The 15,869-nt window shown below is 47.3% G+C and overlaps 1 protein-coding gene and 1 non-coding gene across 2 annotated transcripts in view; one reads left to right on the plus strand and one right to left on the minus strand.

The window, feature by feature from the left end:
• Positions 1 to 322: 322 nt before the first annotated feature.
• ITSN1 (intersectin 1) overlaps positions 323 to 15,869 on the minus strand; it is a 203,743-nt gene continuing 188,196 nt past the window's right edge. The window contains exons 32-39 of the mRNA XM_028115148.2: positions 14,985 to 15,083; positions 10,216 to 10,383; positions 6,174 to 6,386; positions 5,072 to 5,193; positions 3,955 to 4,037; positions 3,557 to 3,640; positions 2,635 to 2,808; positions 323 to 529 (exon numbers count right to left, since the gene is read on the minus strand). Of these exons, the coding sequence (XP_027970949.1) occupies positions 381 to 529; positions 2,635 to 2,808; positions 3,557 to 3,640; positions 3,955 to 4,037; positions 5,072 to 5,193; positions 6,174 to 6,386; positions 10,216 to 10,383; positions 14,985 to 15,083 (1,092 nt within the window). The 3' untranslated portion in view covers positions 323 to 380. The remainder of the gene's footprint in view (positions 530 to 2,634; positions 2,809 to 3,556; positions 3,641 to 3,954; positions 4,038 to 5,071; positions 5,194 to 6,173; positions 6,387 to 10,215; positions 10,384 to 14,984; positions 15,084 to 15,869) is intronic.
• On the plus strand, positions 1,481 to 1,553 carry TRNAK-CUU (transfer RNA lysine (anticodon CUU)). The gene has a single exon. It is a non-coding gene; the product is annotated as a tRNA-Lys (tRNA).

A 15,869-nucleotide genomic window follows, 5' to 3' on the forward strand; every position in this document is an offset into this window, starting at 1 on the left:
TTCTCCAAAAATACAGAAGACATTGTATTTATAAATCTAGTTTACAGTAACCAGACCCACGCCTCAGGCCCAGGGATGGACCAGACTCCCAACTGAACCTAGCTGGGGGCTCTGGGATTTCAAAGCCCCTAGAAGCCATGATGAGACCAGCAGTGAGGACAAAGGAAGACACAGTTTTGTTTCATAAAATGGGAAGTTGTTTGGGGGTGGGGGAAGGATTGTCGAGAATTATTCCTAGAAGTTTTGAGGGGCCTGTCTTCACTGTCCCATTGCCCCGTGGCTGAACGTCAAAACGGTGGTCTTAGGTAAGCCACACCACTTCCAGATTGCACCTGCCGCCGCGGGCTGGAACTCGGCCAAGCACACCCTGGGCCCACTCCCTATGGCTCATCAAACAACTGCAGGTCCAAGCGGACCACAATCTCTCCTGTGGGAACTTCGTGTAGCAGGAGACACTTTGTAACTGGACCCTTGGAACCCTGGTCCTTCTTGATGTCGGCCACACGGATCTCTGTCCGACCCAAAAAATCTGCAAGGAGAAAAAACACCCTGCTCAAGGAGAGAATTCCTTTACTTCGAGGCACGTGTTTGGCATATTAGGAATTTCTCAGCAAATTGAGAAATTCGCTTCTTCCAAAAGGGAATGAGGTCCGTTTACAGGAATCCATGAACTACAATGACAGAGCGTAATTTTTAAATGGAGTACAAGGCAAAAAAGAGGAAAGGACACTAGGGTGGGGACAAAGGTGAGTCTAGAAGAATGTAGGCAAAAACGCAGACTATGACTTTTCCCACACCCGGGGACCTCCGAGTCCCGGGAGGGACGGCAACCCCAGACGTCCTGTCAGCTGCACAAAGATTGGAAAGTAGTATCTCCCTGGGTTGGGAGGCCACTTCACGATGTCACATCCTTTTCAGAAAAGTCAGGGACGGTGAGCGAGGGCTGCTCCTTCCTATGCCCCCTGCATGAGCCAGAGAGCAAATTCGAGGTGTGGGAGAAGAGGCTGCAGGCTCGGCGCTCTCGACACCACTTTTCATCAAATATTGAGCCTCAGTAGAAGAGCAGATGTTAATATATTTGAACATGTTTTAAATGTTCGGCAATTACAGGACGGTGTTAAATGGGCCTCCAGACCACAATTCCTTCATTTATTCATTTAGGAATTATTTACTGGAATATACTATGTATGCTCCTGTACAGGAAATAGCCTTCTTTCAGGGGCCCATTTAAAATGTGAGAATTAGGGGCGCCTGGGTGGCTCAGTTGCTAAGCATCTGCCTTCGGCTCAGGTCATGATCTCAGGGTCCTGGGATCGAGCCCCGTGTCGGGCTCCCTGCTCGGCAGGAAGCCTGCTTCTCCCTCTCTCTCTGTTGCTCCTCCTGCTTGGGCTCCCCCACCCACTCTCTCTCTCAAATAAATACATTTAAAAAAATCTTTAAAAAATAGAATAAAATAAAATAAAATGTGGGAATTGGGGGTGCCTGGCTGGCTCAGTCGGAAGAGCATGAGACTCTTGATCTTGGGGTCATGGGTTCGAGCCCCATGTTGGGTGCAGAGATCGCTAAAAATAAATAAATAAGCTTCAAAAAATAAGATGTGGGAATTTTTCTGGTGGACAGATACGGCTTAATTTTGTCCCTATGCTCATTTCGTGGAAATAATCTCTGCTATAAGAACAACATGAGGATTTTCGATTTATACCCTAGTGGAGTTAAACACTGTGTCATGATATTTCACTATTTAAAACAACCATAACAACCATCCAGTCTCAAACCTTCACTTGTCAGAATAAAAACTGACAGTGAAACGCAGTAGGAGCCCAGGTGTGAGAGACTGTTCTGGGCAATGCTCTAACATTTAGCCAGCTACGTGCCTGTCTTCGGACCATAAATAAAGGTGCCTAACTCACAATGAGATAATTCATATAAAAGTATTAAAAGCCAAAAGCCACATGGAACAATTTAAGCCTCGCACAGATCATACACTAGCAATAATCCCTCACTCCTACCACTTAACTATACTCTTTGAATATAACTGAGACTGTCATCTTTAAATGTACTGTCTGATTTTTATTGGGTGAGGAAGAGAGAGTTTCTCAGAATCATTGGCCAGACCCCTGCTTTTCCAGGCTCACAGCAGAAACGGGAAGCTGGTTGGAGGAATATGCTTCCAACATGATTCCATCCCTTCGATTAAACCAGACGCATCACCCAAAGGGCACCGACTGATTCTTGCCACACCCGTTGTGGGCTGACGTTCTTCTTGCTCAACTGGCTTATCCATTATCACTGTGGCTTTTGGCCAAGAACTCAAGGCCTGGGCTGAGACTTTGAGGGATAGCCTTTGTTGTAGTCGCTTGCTTTGAGGAAGCATGGGACCATGATGGTCTTTGTCTAAGGCAGCTGGACCACTCTGGACCAAGCACGTTTTGTCCACCTTCTCCCTAGATGCCACAGCATTGGTGAAGGCCTCTGTCTAGGAGAGGTTGAGTCTTGTCTTATGCCAACCTCATCTCTCCGGAGGGAAGCCAAAAAATTCTGGGCACCAAGTTCCCAGATAGGAAGCAATTTACCCACGAAAGTTGAGTGACAGGGAAGGAGGAAGGACACCTCAGGGGGCCATTCTCTACTCACCATCTGGAGAGAACTGGTCCCTCTCAAACACGGTGATGCACAGGACCTCCTGCTCCAGGTCTTTGATGAAGAACTGGCAGTTGGAATTCCACTTGGGATTCAGAGTGTCCTGAATGGTCTTGGTGATGTGACACTGGGAGCCCATGGTCACCTCACAGTACGGGTTACTTTTTCCTAGAGTGGATAGAGTCTGCTGGACTCGTGCCTGGCTGCAGGCTCTCCTGGGCATGGCATGGCAGGGTCCTTGCCACGGTGGGCAGCAATTTCCCTCCATACCCCTCATTTTTACCTCTCCCCATAGCCACATTTGATAAATGGCATAAAATGGAGAATCTAGGGGCACCTGGTGGCTCAGTTGGTTAAGCATCTGCCTGCAGCTCAGGGCAGGATCCCAGAGTCCTGGGATCAAGCCCCACGTCGGGCTCCCTGCTCAGTGGAGAGTATGCTTCTCTCTCTCTCTCTCCCTCTGCCCCTCCCCCTGCTTATATGCTTGCTCTCCCTCTCTCTCTCAAATAAATAAATAAAATCTTTTTTAAAAAATGGAGAATCTGAGCGAAAACTCCCACCATTCAGCATCACACACTTAAACTATGATACTTAAATATTTATAACACTTAAATCATTAGATTAATGGACTTTAAAACTAGGCCTTTCCAGTCTCCTTGCTAGAGGCTTAGATTGCATTACATCCACCGTGAAATGGCAACCACTCAGATCTCTCTGAAAAGCAAAATGGTGGGAAAGATTAAATCAAGAAAGAAAAAAAAAAAACCACTCTGGGTTTTTAACAAGTATTAGGAAGACCAATTCTGGAAGGAAATTTAGGGTCATGGAAATAGCACGTTTGACGTAAAGCTGGCTGGGGGCTTACAGAAAAGACTTCCGCCACTACCCCATACTGGAGGGAATTTGGGGTCCTTACCGTGTGACCGACAGGGTTTCAGCTCAATGCCTTCAACAACGTTCACCATCAATCTTCCGATACCTGTTGCCCTTTGGGAGCGGACTGTGATGGCAGGAAGAAGAACACAAGATGCCTTCACTGAAACACCTTTCCCACCCCTGCTGGCCTCAGATCAACTTCATGAAGCTGCCCCCCACCCCACCCCCCGTCTCCCCCTTACACGCTGGCTTCCTGGTTCCTGGAATTTACGCTCCACCCTCATCCTGCACCCCGCTCTCCCTCTCCCCGACTTCCATCCATTCTCAGGCCCCGCCTCCCCCTCCAGGCCCATCTTTCCAGTTCCAAGGACTCTGGGCCCAAACTTTGGTGCCCCAGCTTGGCAGGACACACGGGCCATGCCGCTGAGCGATGCATACCCAGGTACGCCTTCTCCCGTTTCTTTTTCTCGGTCTCTATATAGAGTTCTGAAGCAGCTTTGATTTTCTGCACCCAGGCAGTCCTTGGGAAGAAAAAAGACAGAAAGGTGCCAAACAGAACTCAGGAAAAAGTTTTCGGGGCTTCGAACTCAGCCTCCAGGATCCTACCTGCTTTGTTCCTTGGCTCTTAACAACAAAGGCTGGGAAAGAAAGTCCGGTTTTGTGTCAAAAGGTGCCAGTGATTATTCCTACCATTAATAAAGAAGGGATGAGTGACATTTTTATTGATGTATTCGAGACCTGCCTTGGCCTTGGTGTCCCCGTGGCAGATAGATGCTGTCCTGGAGATGTTGGCGTGCAACTCCCTCCTCCCTTATTGAAAAGCATCTCGTATTTGCCTCCCCGAAGAAGGCCAGAAGGATCTCTCTCACTAAACCATCCAAGGGAAGGACAAAACCATTTCCCAGAGAGGAAAGCTCTTTACATAGCAAAGCAAACACACTCTGGGAGAAGCACTTTGGCATAATGCTTTCTCCTTCATTTTCAGAGACCCATCTGCATGATAACTTTGGCCAATTTTCTTGCTTGGCATGAATGTTCTTTGGAATGTTGCTGGCCTTCTGTCAAGTTCACCCTTCAGAAAAGATCTATTTCATTTGGCTCTAAGGCAGAGTCTTGAATACACGATTGAAGCAAAATACCCCCTTGCTCTGAGATCCAGAACATCTGTCCAAGTAAGCCAGCTGAGGACGGGGTCGGGCTTGAGGGGTTCCCATTAATCCCCAAATCACCTTCCTATTGGCTTCTGCCACCTGGGAAACCTTAGGAAACGTGATCTCAAAGAATGAGGAAAATGCCTTTTAAAGAAATTCGCAAGCAAAATTAGTTTCAATTCCTTTTATTTTGAAAAATTCATGCCATGTGTTAAACTTTTGAGAGGCTCTAGAAAAGTATTAAGACTTCCCTCCTACCCCCTCCAGCCAGAGGTCATGGTACTGCAACTCAAGAAATCTTGGGACCTGCTGATTAATTAAATGTCCTACTTGCGTCCAGCACCCGGTGGGGCCCTGGGCGCTGCAGGTGGGGCCCCGGGGCCCCGGGAGGTGGCAGGTCTTACCTTTCATTTATGCTTTCGGCTCGAAGGGTGTAGACTCGGTCAATATGGGAGATGTGGAAGATGGGCTCATCTCCAGAAGGGTCGGTGGGTAATTTTACTAGAACCTCATTTAGGAAAATAGGCTGAAAAACAATGCATAGCCATTATAAAACCAGACTGGGATTCTGCGTGTGTCAGTGAACAATGAATGTGTGTGAGCTAATGTTCCAATAAACTAAACTGAGTGTGTCTGTGCGTGTGCATGTGTGTGTGCATTCCAGTAAATTCTACTGGAATAATGATTTTGTGTTAATATCAATATCATGTATTACAAACTATAAATAGGGATTTTTGCCTCCTCCATTTTGCCGGTGTTTTTTAGGTCCTTCAGAAGAAAACTTGACCAGTCTGTTTTGGCCATAGCAAATCCTAATCAGCAGTCTCCCTAACTTCACCTCCAGCCAATTCCCTCCAAAGATTTTCCTACAAAGTTGCTAGTGACAATCTGCATAAGTACTTTGTTCTTTTCCCCACAATCAGGCTAAGTGCTGCTTCAGAGAAAATTCTTCTGTAAAAACACCCCCACACAGGCAAATTTAGGAAAACAGCACCCCATGACACGAAGACACACAAACACAACTATGTACATAGGAGCAGACCAAATAAACAGCAGAGGGAAATTTTCCACACAGTGACTGTTTAGATTGGCTTTTGTTGTCCAAGGTGAGGGGCACAGATGTTTCAAGCTACCCTGAGGAGCTTGGAGGTGGATCTGGGAATGTTTGGAAGGCGGGACGCTGGAGCTCTAGTTTGGAGCTTTCCCACGCCTGCCTCATCTGTAACCCTAGACCTTGAGCCCCGCCAGCCCAGGGCAGCGTGACTTCACCTGGTGACCCATGGCGGCCATTTGGAAGCTAACAGATGTTTCGTCAATCGAGTTGAATGTTGTTCATCTTCTGAGAATGCTGGAACTGCATTGCTTCAGTTACCCTAAATCCTGGCTCACCCCTTTGCCTTCTCCTCCATGCCACAGCCCCCAAACCCTGCTAAGACTGATTCCTTTTGGGAACTTTCTACTCCCCCAAACGTCAACCCTGAGATTGCCATCTGGAATCAAACTTACAGTTTTGTACATTTTATACTGCAGGTTAGATTTGGGACTGAAGACTTTGTCGGTGCCGGAAGAGCCCAAGGGCTTTATGATTTGGGTCAGCAGGAGGAAGTCGTTGAAGAGGAAGCCATACAGCTCCTTGTTGCTCTTGGCCTTGTAGAGTTTCCCACTGTGCAGAAACTTGCGTGGCCCCAAGCAATTGGTCACTGAATTGAACACAAGTTGCTGAGAAAGGAAAAACAAAATCCAAAGAAGACACGATGAGGTGAGGTCATTTTTTTTGATTTCTGTTTTTCTGCGTCTGAAAGCCCGGGCTCGGTCAGAATCTGAGGCTGGGCCTCAGCAGGCCTGTGTCTGAGGCTCAAGTCAAGGACTGCTTTGCAGACATCAGGCAGTGCCTTTCAGAGCCAAGGAGTCAATGTCAGTCAAGGACCCAGTTCTGGGGATTCCGAGTGTCCAGATGAGTCTTGAGTATAATTCCTACTGCCTTCTCCCTAGGGGTCTACTAGTGTCTCAGCGTGATTGGTGGCCCTCTCCCTCTTATTGATTGGGAAATGGGAAGCAGGGAGAAAGTTCTGAGCCCTCTCCTGCCGCCTCGATGAGTATGTGCTGTGTCCCCAGCGGGGGCATGAACCTGCTCCAGTGACAACCCCACACAGGCTCCCACAGTCCCTTGAGCTTCTGGAAAGCAGCAACTACTCTGTGTACAATTCTATAGGACACACGCTACTTTCCCAGGTGTGGCTAGAGTCCAGGCCCCTAGCACGTGGGCGACTGCAAGACTCAGGGGTGCTGAGTGACGCCTCAAAGCCAAGCAGAGCGGACACAGCATGGTGCACATGGAATCTCAACCAACTCCCTCATCCTGAAAATGGGAAGGGGACACTCTTTTCCTGCCACTTCCCAAGCCTTGGAGATGGCTCCAAAGGCTGCTGAAAGCCGGCTCTATCATCCCACTGGGCTCTATCATCCATGTGAGCAGTTTCTGAAGGGGCAGAGGGAGACTGAGGCAGAAAAATGATCCCATAAAGACCCACTTTCTTGGTAGCCGGAGGAGAGACTGAGGGAGAGCCCCAGGGGGAAGCTCCACCAGCAGCCTTCAAGGCCAATACTCTCCAGAGCTATGAACCCCGTAGTTCTCCCTGAGGAGGGTATTTGTGAAGAGGTGACAGGGTTCACACCGTGGGTCCCCCAAGAGATGTTGGTGGCCACGCATCTCCCTCCATCATGGGGAAAGAATCAGCAGTGCCTCTGTGACTGGAGACCTATAGGCATAAGGAAGAGTGACCACTCCACTCCACTCTTGGGTACAAGGAGGGGTGAGGGGCTCTGAGAGAGCCCCAAAGACTGAAGGTGACACCCACATGGGAGCCTTCAGAGGGTATTCTTTACCCTTTTGCACTCTGAACAGGAATCTGGAGATCCATGTTGCTCGCCAAGAAAGAGTTCAAGCCACGTGGGGACAGACAATGAATCCAGAGAAGGCCGCCTGGATCACATAACGATGACGTCATTTATTCATCCTCCTCCAAGTGTGGGGCCTCCACGAGGCCAGGCTAACACTGAATATAAATGAATTGGGAATGTTTCTCTATCTTAGGACAAGGATGCTAAAGACAGCATGTATTTGAAACTTAATCACAGGGATGAGTCCAGATCTGGGCCAGGAGGCAGAAGCCAGCATGCCCCCTCTCCCTGATTGTACGGTGAACACCACACAGACAAGACGAAAGCTGGTGTACAAAGCTAGGTAAGACTGATCAGTAGGAAGGAAAACAGTTATCTCAAAGAGGGTACAGAAGCCACAAAACTCAAAGGTTAAGAGCTTTTTTTTATACTTAATGTTTTTCGTTTGTTTTTTAAAGATTTTATTTATTTGTGAGAGAGAGAGAGAGCACAAGCAGGGGGAGTTGCAGGCAGGCAGAGGGAGAAGCAGGCTCCCCGCTGAGCAGGGAGCCCAATGTGGGGCTTGATCCTAGGACCCCGGGATCATGACCTGAGCCAAAGGCAGACGCTTAACTGACTGAGCCACCCAGGCGTCCCTATACTTAATGTTTTTTTTTTAAGATTTTATTTATTTATTTGAGAGAGAGAGAGAGAATGAGAGAGAGAACATGAGAGGGGGGAGGGTCGGAGGGAGAAGCAGACTCCCTGCTGAGCAGGGAGCCCGATGTGGGGACCAATCCCGGGACTCCAGGATCATGACCTGAGCCGAAGGCAGTCGCTTAACCAACTGAGCCACCCAGGCGCCCCTATACTTAATGTTTTAAGAAGACCCAAGCTTCTCTGGGTCCGCCTGAGGGCAGCTGCGAGACTCGGGGAAAGGCCCCTTTCCAAAGAGCAGGTCGCCACATCCTGCTGCCTGGATTCAGGAGCTGTTCAGGTGCGCTGTCTGCAGGATCGAGTTAACCTCCTCTGAGCTTGCTCCCCTACTTCCACTTACCGTAAAGCCATATCATCTATTGCTCTACAGATGCCCGGCTCAGGACGTGCCCTCCACTGGGAGGCCCACCCCCTGGATGCCTTCCAGGACAGATATCTTCATCCTTCAACACGCAGCCACCTGTCTCCATCTCCGATGCTTCCCTGAATCCCCCCGTGACTGTCCCTTCCTCCCCACCCTGTGTTCCCACAGCACCCGCACGGATGAAAGCATCAGTGAGCCAATCAACCAATGAATGCCCCAGGATTGCATATCAGCACAGAGTTCCAAAATGCACTTCCACAGGGCTGTTCCCACAGCTCTGTTTATTGCACACCTAACACTGAAGACGGACAAGGAGGTGAGGCAGGCGAGGTATCCGTGGTGGTGACTTCCTCAGCTAGTGATTGCCTTCAAAGCTTTGGAAGAAGGGAGAAGCCACAGGGAGAGTGGACGAGGGGGACACATTCTGCCTGGGCATTTTGGTAAACCCTAGTGAATGGTGTGTGTGTGTGTGTGTGTGTGTGTGTGTGTGTGTGTGTGTGCGCACACACATGCATGCAGAGGCAGAGAGAGGAAAAAACAGGCAGAAAGAATCAATGAAACTAAAGGAAGGGAAAGTGACAAGAAAAGAAATACTAGAAGAGAAACTTCTGTTTCTGGCGGTATGGTGGACTAGATACTTTGACACATCCAGTGAAAAATTTAAAAACTGAGTAAAATATGAAAATGCACTTTTTAAATGCAAGCAAATTGATAAAAAAATATATAAAAAGTAAAAAATGTGCAGAGGCCAAGAACGGAATGAAAATGTGTACCCCAGAAGAAAAGCCAACCCCAAAGCTGGCTTCAGCCCTGAGAGTCTCTCTTGAATCCGGTGACCTGGAGCTTCCACTTCAAAGGTCACGTGGGGTGCTAGGCGAGCAATGTATGGAGGGCCCACGTGAGTGGAGGGATCTAACAGGAGACAGCCACAAAAAACTTTCTCGTAGAGGAAGAATGACAAGTAAACTCAAGCACAGAAGGGAGGAACAAGAAGACTTGCTTGTTTTTTACCTTGGACTAAGTGCAATGAAAACAAATGCCCCTGAGAATTTGCAACCGCAAGGCAGCCCTCGCCCAAGTCTGCAATGACAATTCACACAGCAATGTGATCCCCAAACCCCTCTACATTTAATTTGGGGTGATGCTGGTAGCAATCCTCTCAGGAGGAATGCAACTCCAGACCCCGCAGACAAAGCTCCAAGGAACACGGACCTCACAATCAAAAATCACAGCACAGACAGAGAAGCGGGCATGCGCAGTGACGGCTAGCAGAACCGACAGACAAGAGCGAGCTCCAGGCCTGTAGATGGTGGAATGACCTGATTGGGACTATGTTTAAAATGCTCGAAAAAAAAATGAAAAGCGTGGCCACTTGTGCAAGAGCAAGACACGAGAGAGAAGCCAGCAGATCTGACGGCAGGAACGGAACTTCGGAAAATGGAAATAAAGAAGTCAGTGGACAGGTGAAGGGGCGGCGGATAAGAGGCAGGGGGGAGAGAGAACGATCCTGCCTGCCTCCTCCTCCAGGCTGGCGGCCGAGACTCAGCTTGGGGGGCGCGGCCGGGGTCCCAGCCTGCGGGCAGCTACCTCAGACAGGCCTTCACACTGCACGTGAGCTTGGATCCACTCCAGCCGGTCGGAGTTCTCCTTCTCCCGCACCCCTTCGTTCACCTGCGAGCACAGCTCCTCCGCTTTCTCCAGGGCGTGCTTCAAGTGGCTGTGGTCAGGGTGGTTTTCGGGGGTGTTTTCCAGGATCTACGGAGGAGGACACAAGACAGCAGCGTCAGGCGGTGCAGGTGGGCCCCGGGGGGTGGGGGGCGAAGTCCCGGAGGGCCCAGCAGAGGCAGGGCACGGCACCCACCTTTCCTGACGGGTGCCCATCTGGGGAGCTGCCGCTCTGAGCGCCCAGCTGCAGCCATGACATGAGCAAGATGGCCACCTGTTGTTGGTCGGGTCCCCTGGGGAGGCAGGGGATGCCACATTATTTAGACTTGGGGTTTGAGGAGGGCAGTGGAGGCAGCCGGGGTAACAATGCGTCCTCAGGTATTTTCCCCTAGAAAACGGCTCTTTTCCTAGGTCCGTGTGAGCTGCAGGCATCCGCACAGCTCTGGAACAGCGTGCCAAGGGGTGCATCTGAGCATATGTGCGGTTTTCTGTGTAGAACACTCCAAGCCAGCCAGCAGCTAGGCCTCCTGCATTAATATCTGGGCTCTGCCAGTGACCAGCCATACATGGGCCAGTCCCCCAAATGTTCTGAGCCTCAGTTCCCTTATATGAAAAGTGGGATGCTCCATAGCACCTCCTTTATAAGGTTATCTGGAGGACTAAATGATTTGATAGAGTGAAGCACTTCGCAAAGTACCTGGCCCTTAGAAGGTGCTCAGTGAATGAGAGCCATGACCATCAGATTCTCCAAGGACTTAGAGCGCATTAAAAGCAGTCATGAAGAAAGGCCCTGAGCCAGTTTTGGAATGCACCAGGGGATGTGGAAGGTGTACCTGCCTAGGACTTGTCCACACACAAATAATTCACATGGACCTAACCTTGAATAGTAGCTCACTCAAAGGTACCCTTTGGCTTAAAGTCCTAGGGAAGCACCTAAATTGAGAAAAATGCACATTCTGGGTCCTGCGTCTACCAATCATGAACAATATCCCCACCCTCCAGGCCAATTCTGGCTGTAGCTAGGATCCCTGTGGAAACTCCTGATGCCTCATCCCTGACGAGATCCCTGGGGGTGGGACTCCAGGTGTAGGTATTTTCTAGAGCTCTCTGGGTGATTCTAATGTGCTGCCAAGTCTAAGGACTACAGCTCTAGACTGGGAGCCCACACAGCTGGCTTGTGCAAATTCATTTGTTTTGGTTTTGGTTTAGTTTTGCTTTCTTCTTTTTTTTCTTCTTCAATTTATTTAAACTGAGAACCAAAAAGAAAACAAAAATAGTTCACCCATTTATGCCACTCCCTACCCCTGCCTCTGGCAACCACTAATCTGTTGTCTGTATCTATGAGCTTGGGGGTTTTCTTTAATTGTTTTTAAGATGCCAAATATAAGAAAGATCATATGGTATTTGTCTTTCTGAGTTGTATCACTTAGCATAATGCCCTCAGGTCCATCCATGGTGACACAAAAGGCAAAATTTCACTGTTTTTTTATGTCTGAACAGTATTTCTACTATATATTATATACATATTATATATATATATGGTGTGTGTGTGTATATAATTTCTACCCATCAGTGGACAGTTACGTTGTTTCCATGTCTTGGCTATAATAGATAATAATAGATAATGCTGCAATGAACATGGGGGTGCATGTATCTTTTTGAATTACTGTTCTTATTTTCTTTAGGTAAATACCAAGAAGTGGAATAGCTGGGTTGTATATGATAGTTCTATTTTTAATTTTTTGAGGAATCTACTTACTGTTTTCCATTGTGGCTGCACCAATTTATATTCCTACCAACGGTGGACAAGGATTCCTTTTTCTCCACCTCCTTATCAACACTTGTTATTTCTAGTCTTTTTTTTTTAAAGATTTTATTTATTTATTTGAGAGAGCGAGAAATATAGAGAGAGAGCATGAGCGGGGGTGGGGGGGGGGCCTGTGCAGAAGGAGAGGGGGAAGAAGGCTCCCTGCTAAACACGGAGCCTGATGCTGGGCTCGATCCCAGGACCCTGGGACCATGACCTGAGCCAAAGGCAGACATTCAAACAACTGAGCCACCCAGGTGCCCCTTCTAGTCTTTTTTATAATAGTTATTCTAACAATGTGAGGTAATACTTTATTGTGGTTTTGATTTGCATTTCCCTGATGATTAATTACATAGAGCATCTTTTCATGTACCTCTTAAGCACTGTGTATTTTCAGAAAAATGCCTAGTCAGATCCTCTGCCCATTTTTAAATCAGGTTGTTGGGTTTCTTTGCTATTGTATGAGTTATATGAGTTCTTTATATATTTTGGATGCTAGCCCCTTATCAGATATATGATAGATACATAGATATAGATAAGTAATCTATGTATATTTCAGTACCTACTTACATGAGTATAAAATGTGTTTACCCAGTTTACATCTATCATTTGTCTTTCATTGTTGTTCATTATATTTTGTCACCCAGAAAACTTTAAGAAAAATCTTTATGCAAATAGTATATTGACACATTCTTGATCTGCAAGATCCAAACAATACAGAAATACATAGAGCAAATGTGAAAGTTCCCTTTCACTATCTTCCCCAGAGGTAACCATGCCAACAGACCAAAGGGCATCCCTTGAACTCCTTTTAGATGCTCTACATACATTTAATAATCACACATAGTTTTTCCTCTGTTTTATAAAATGAACTACACTGTAAGATTGCTCATGAAGGGTTTTTTTTTTTTTACTTAATGGTATTTTCTGGATGCCATTCCATGCTAATACATAGAAGTCTCTGTTGTTTTTTTTTTAAGATTTTATTTATTTATTTGAGAGAGTGAGCGAGACAGAGAGTGAGCACAAGTGGGGGAGGGGCAGAGGGAGAGGGAGAAGCAGGCTCTGTGCTGAGCAGGGAACCTGATGTGGGGCTCAATCCCAGGACCCTGGGCCGAAGGCAGACAATTAACCGACTGAGCTACTCAGGCGCCCCTGAAGTCTCTGTTTTTAAAAAATATTTTCAGAGTACAGGTCTACCACAATTCATTTGCTCTACTTAATATCTAGGTTGTTTCCAGAATAAAATATTTTTTTAAGTTGCTACAACTCTAAATCTTTTAAGTTTTTGTCCTTATTGCCATGCTAAGAATTTCTCCACCTCAGCATCATATACAATATTTCATCTTAGTACTTTTATAGTTTTTCACATGTATCTTGTAACTGTCCACCTTTTAAAATTTCTCTTCTTGGTTCTACTATTTTTCAGTTCACTCTTGGGTCCTCTAAAGGGCAGCAATCATGTTTCTGCAAATAACGATAATTTGTTGTTTCCTTTTTAATATTTATGACTCTCGGTTCTTTCCTTGTTTTTGCCCCCACCCCCACCCCAACCCCGCCGCCATTGCCTAGATCTAGAACACCTATTTTATTTTATTTATTTTATTTTTTTAAGATTTTATTTATTTATTTGAGAGAGAGAGAGCACATGAGAGGGGGGAGGGTCAGAGGGAGAAGCAGACTCCCTGCTGAGCAGGGAGCCCGATGTGGGACTCGATCCCAGGACTCCAGGATCATGACCTGAGCCGAAGGCAGTCGCTTAACCAACTGAGCCACCCAGGCACCTGAACACCTATTTTAAAAAGCCGATTTCCAGCTCCAATGTGCAATTAAATTTGGGGGAAAAAAAAAGTACTGCGCCAGTTAAATAACAACTGTCAAGTTGGAAGAGAGGAAACAGTAGGTTGAAAGCCTGATTCAAAACTAATTATTTAATTCAGCCAAGGTGGCCACAGTGTACTTTGTGGGGCCAAGCTGGGGTTGGACAGAGGAGATGGCTTACGTGGAGGGAGATGGGTTACTATAAGGGGTCTGAGCAAATCAGTAAACGTATTGATGATGAGAGGGAAGTTTCTCATAGAAAAGAAGTTATAAGTATAGAAAGGGGGAAGGCTAGAATCAATTCTGTGGTATAAGATTAGAACAGGACATATCAGTGTGAGCTCATGGGTTTTAACATGCATTATTATCTACATGGATTGATCTAGAAATAAATATAAGTGTATGTGTGGACTCTTACATATAAGCATGTGTGTATGAATATAATATACATACGTATATTTCCTGACTCTGCCACTGAGAGACCCAAAAGGCAGTAACACCCCAACAGCAATGAGCACACCGGCGCCCAGATCTGGGTTGCTAAAGTCTCCACTAAAGGGAATCAGATCTAAAACCTCTCTCCAGGAGCTACCCCCCTGTGGTTATATAATCACAGGCTCAGAGGATGTCTGGGTCTGCTCACCCATATTACAGATAGAAACACTGAAACCCTATTTTTTTTCTTTTGGTATTGGCTTCACAATGGCTTTTTGAAGTTGGGTGGTAGGCATGACATTTCTTTCTCTTTCCTGCTGGGAAAATTGAGGCATGGAGGCGTTATACCTCTATTAAGAAAAGAAACAAAGAACTGAGCTTTCATTTTCCAACTTATGTGGTAAAAGCCACTTGGTCGCACAGCTAAAGACTATATATTATTAGCTCTTTTCACAATAAACAGCTTTTCTTTCTGAGTTACCAAGCAGATACTCCCAACATCCCCTTGGTATACGATTCTACACAACAGATACCAGGTGCATTGGCTGGGGGATCTTGCCCGTGACCGTGGATCCCTGAAATTCTGAGAAAGCATTCCTCTGCTTGAAAAGGCAAGATGGGTACTTACATTTTTAATGATCAGTGGGTATCTTGTTACCCGTTGCATAGGCTTCAGTATAAAACTAGAGAGAGGCATCCCTTTACATCGAGGGTCCATTGCCAGCCTCTGAAATGAGAGAGTTTTTTAAATGTCCTTAAGAAATCTGCAAAGTCCATTCAGGGACATCCGCTCCCCGCCCATCACATTGTCTCATTTATCTGGACGAGAATGGAGGAGCCTGGCGTTGGAAGGGCCTGACTCGATATCCCGGTCCAGGACGATGGCGATTGGAGACCCACCCTCTCCCTGGGACACACAGAACCTCCCTTACAGAGATGAGATTCTGGCTCTACAAAGAATATTTCTTCTGGATATCTGCCAGACCTTTTTAACAGCCCCAAGAGGAAGAAGAGACACGAGGCTGTAGAATTAGAATAGAAACTCCCCTTAAGTCCCAGAGATGCCAGAGGGGCTAAATCTCACTGTCTCGTTCGGATGGAGCCCGCACACATCTGTGGGAGCCCCAGGCAGGTGGGGACAGTGGTGCTGAGACGGGGGGGGGGGGGCCTACAACCTCAAGTCTTGTGGTTGTCCTCACCCTAGACCACTTGTCCCTTTCGTCAATTCGGCCAGAGGAAAGGGTCCTATCCCAAAAGATGATCCCGTCTGTAAGTCACAGGAATTATGTGGTGACTCAGCTCTCAAAGGCACTGGCCAGGTTTAACACCTTAGAAACGGGCAGTTGCCATGACCTAGGCCCCAGGTCCCGGGAGGTGTCAGCTTCCCAGCCTGCTCCTGCCATGGACGTCATCATTCCAGGAACACCTCATACCTGGAAAGGCGTGTCAAACCCCCACAGGGGTGAGGTGAGGAGAGGTGATGAGGAGGGGAAACAAGCCCCCTGTCCTGGGT

The sequence above is a fragment of the Eumetopias jubatus genome, unplaced genomic scaffold, assembly GCF_037043125.1.
Source record: "Eumetopias jubatus isolate StellerSeaLion01/CBP00866 unplaced genomic scaffold, mEumJub1_p1.0 scaffold_1, whole genome shotgun sequence".
Lineage (NCBI taxonomy): Eukaryota > Metazoa > Chordata > Mammalia > Carnivora > Otariidae > Eumetopias > Eumetopias jubatus.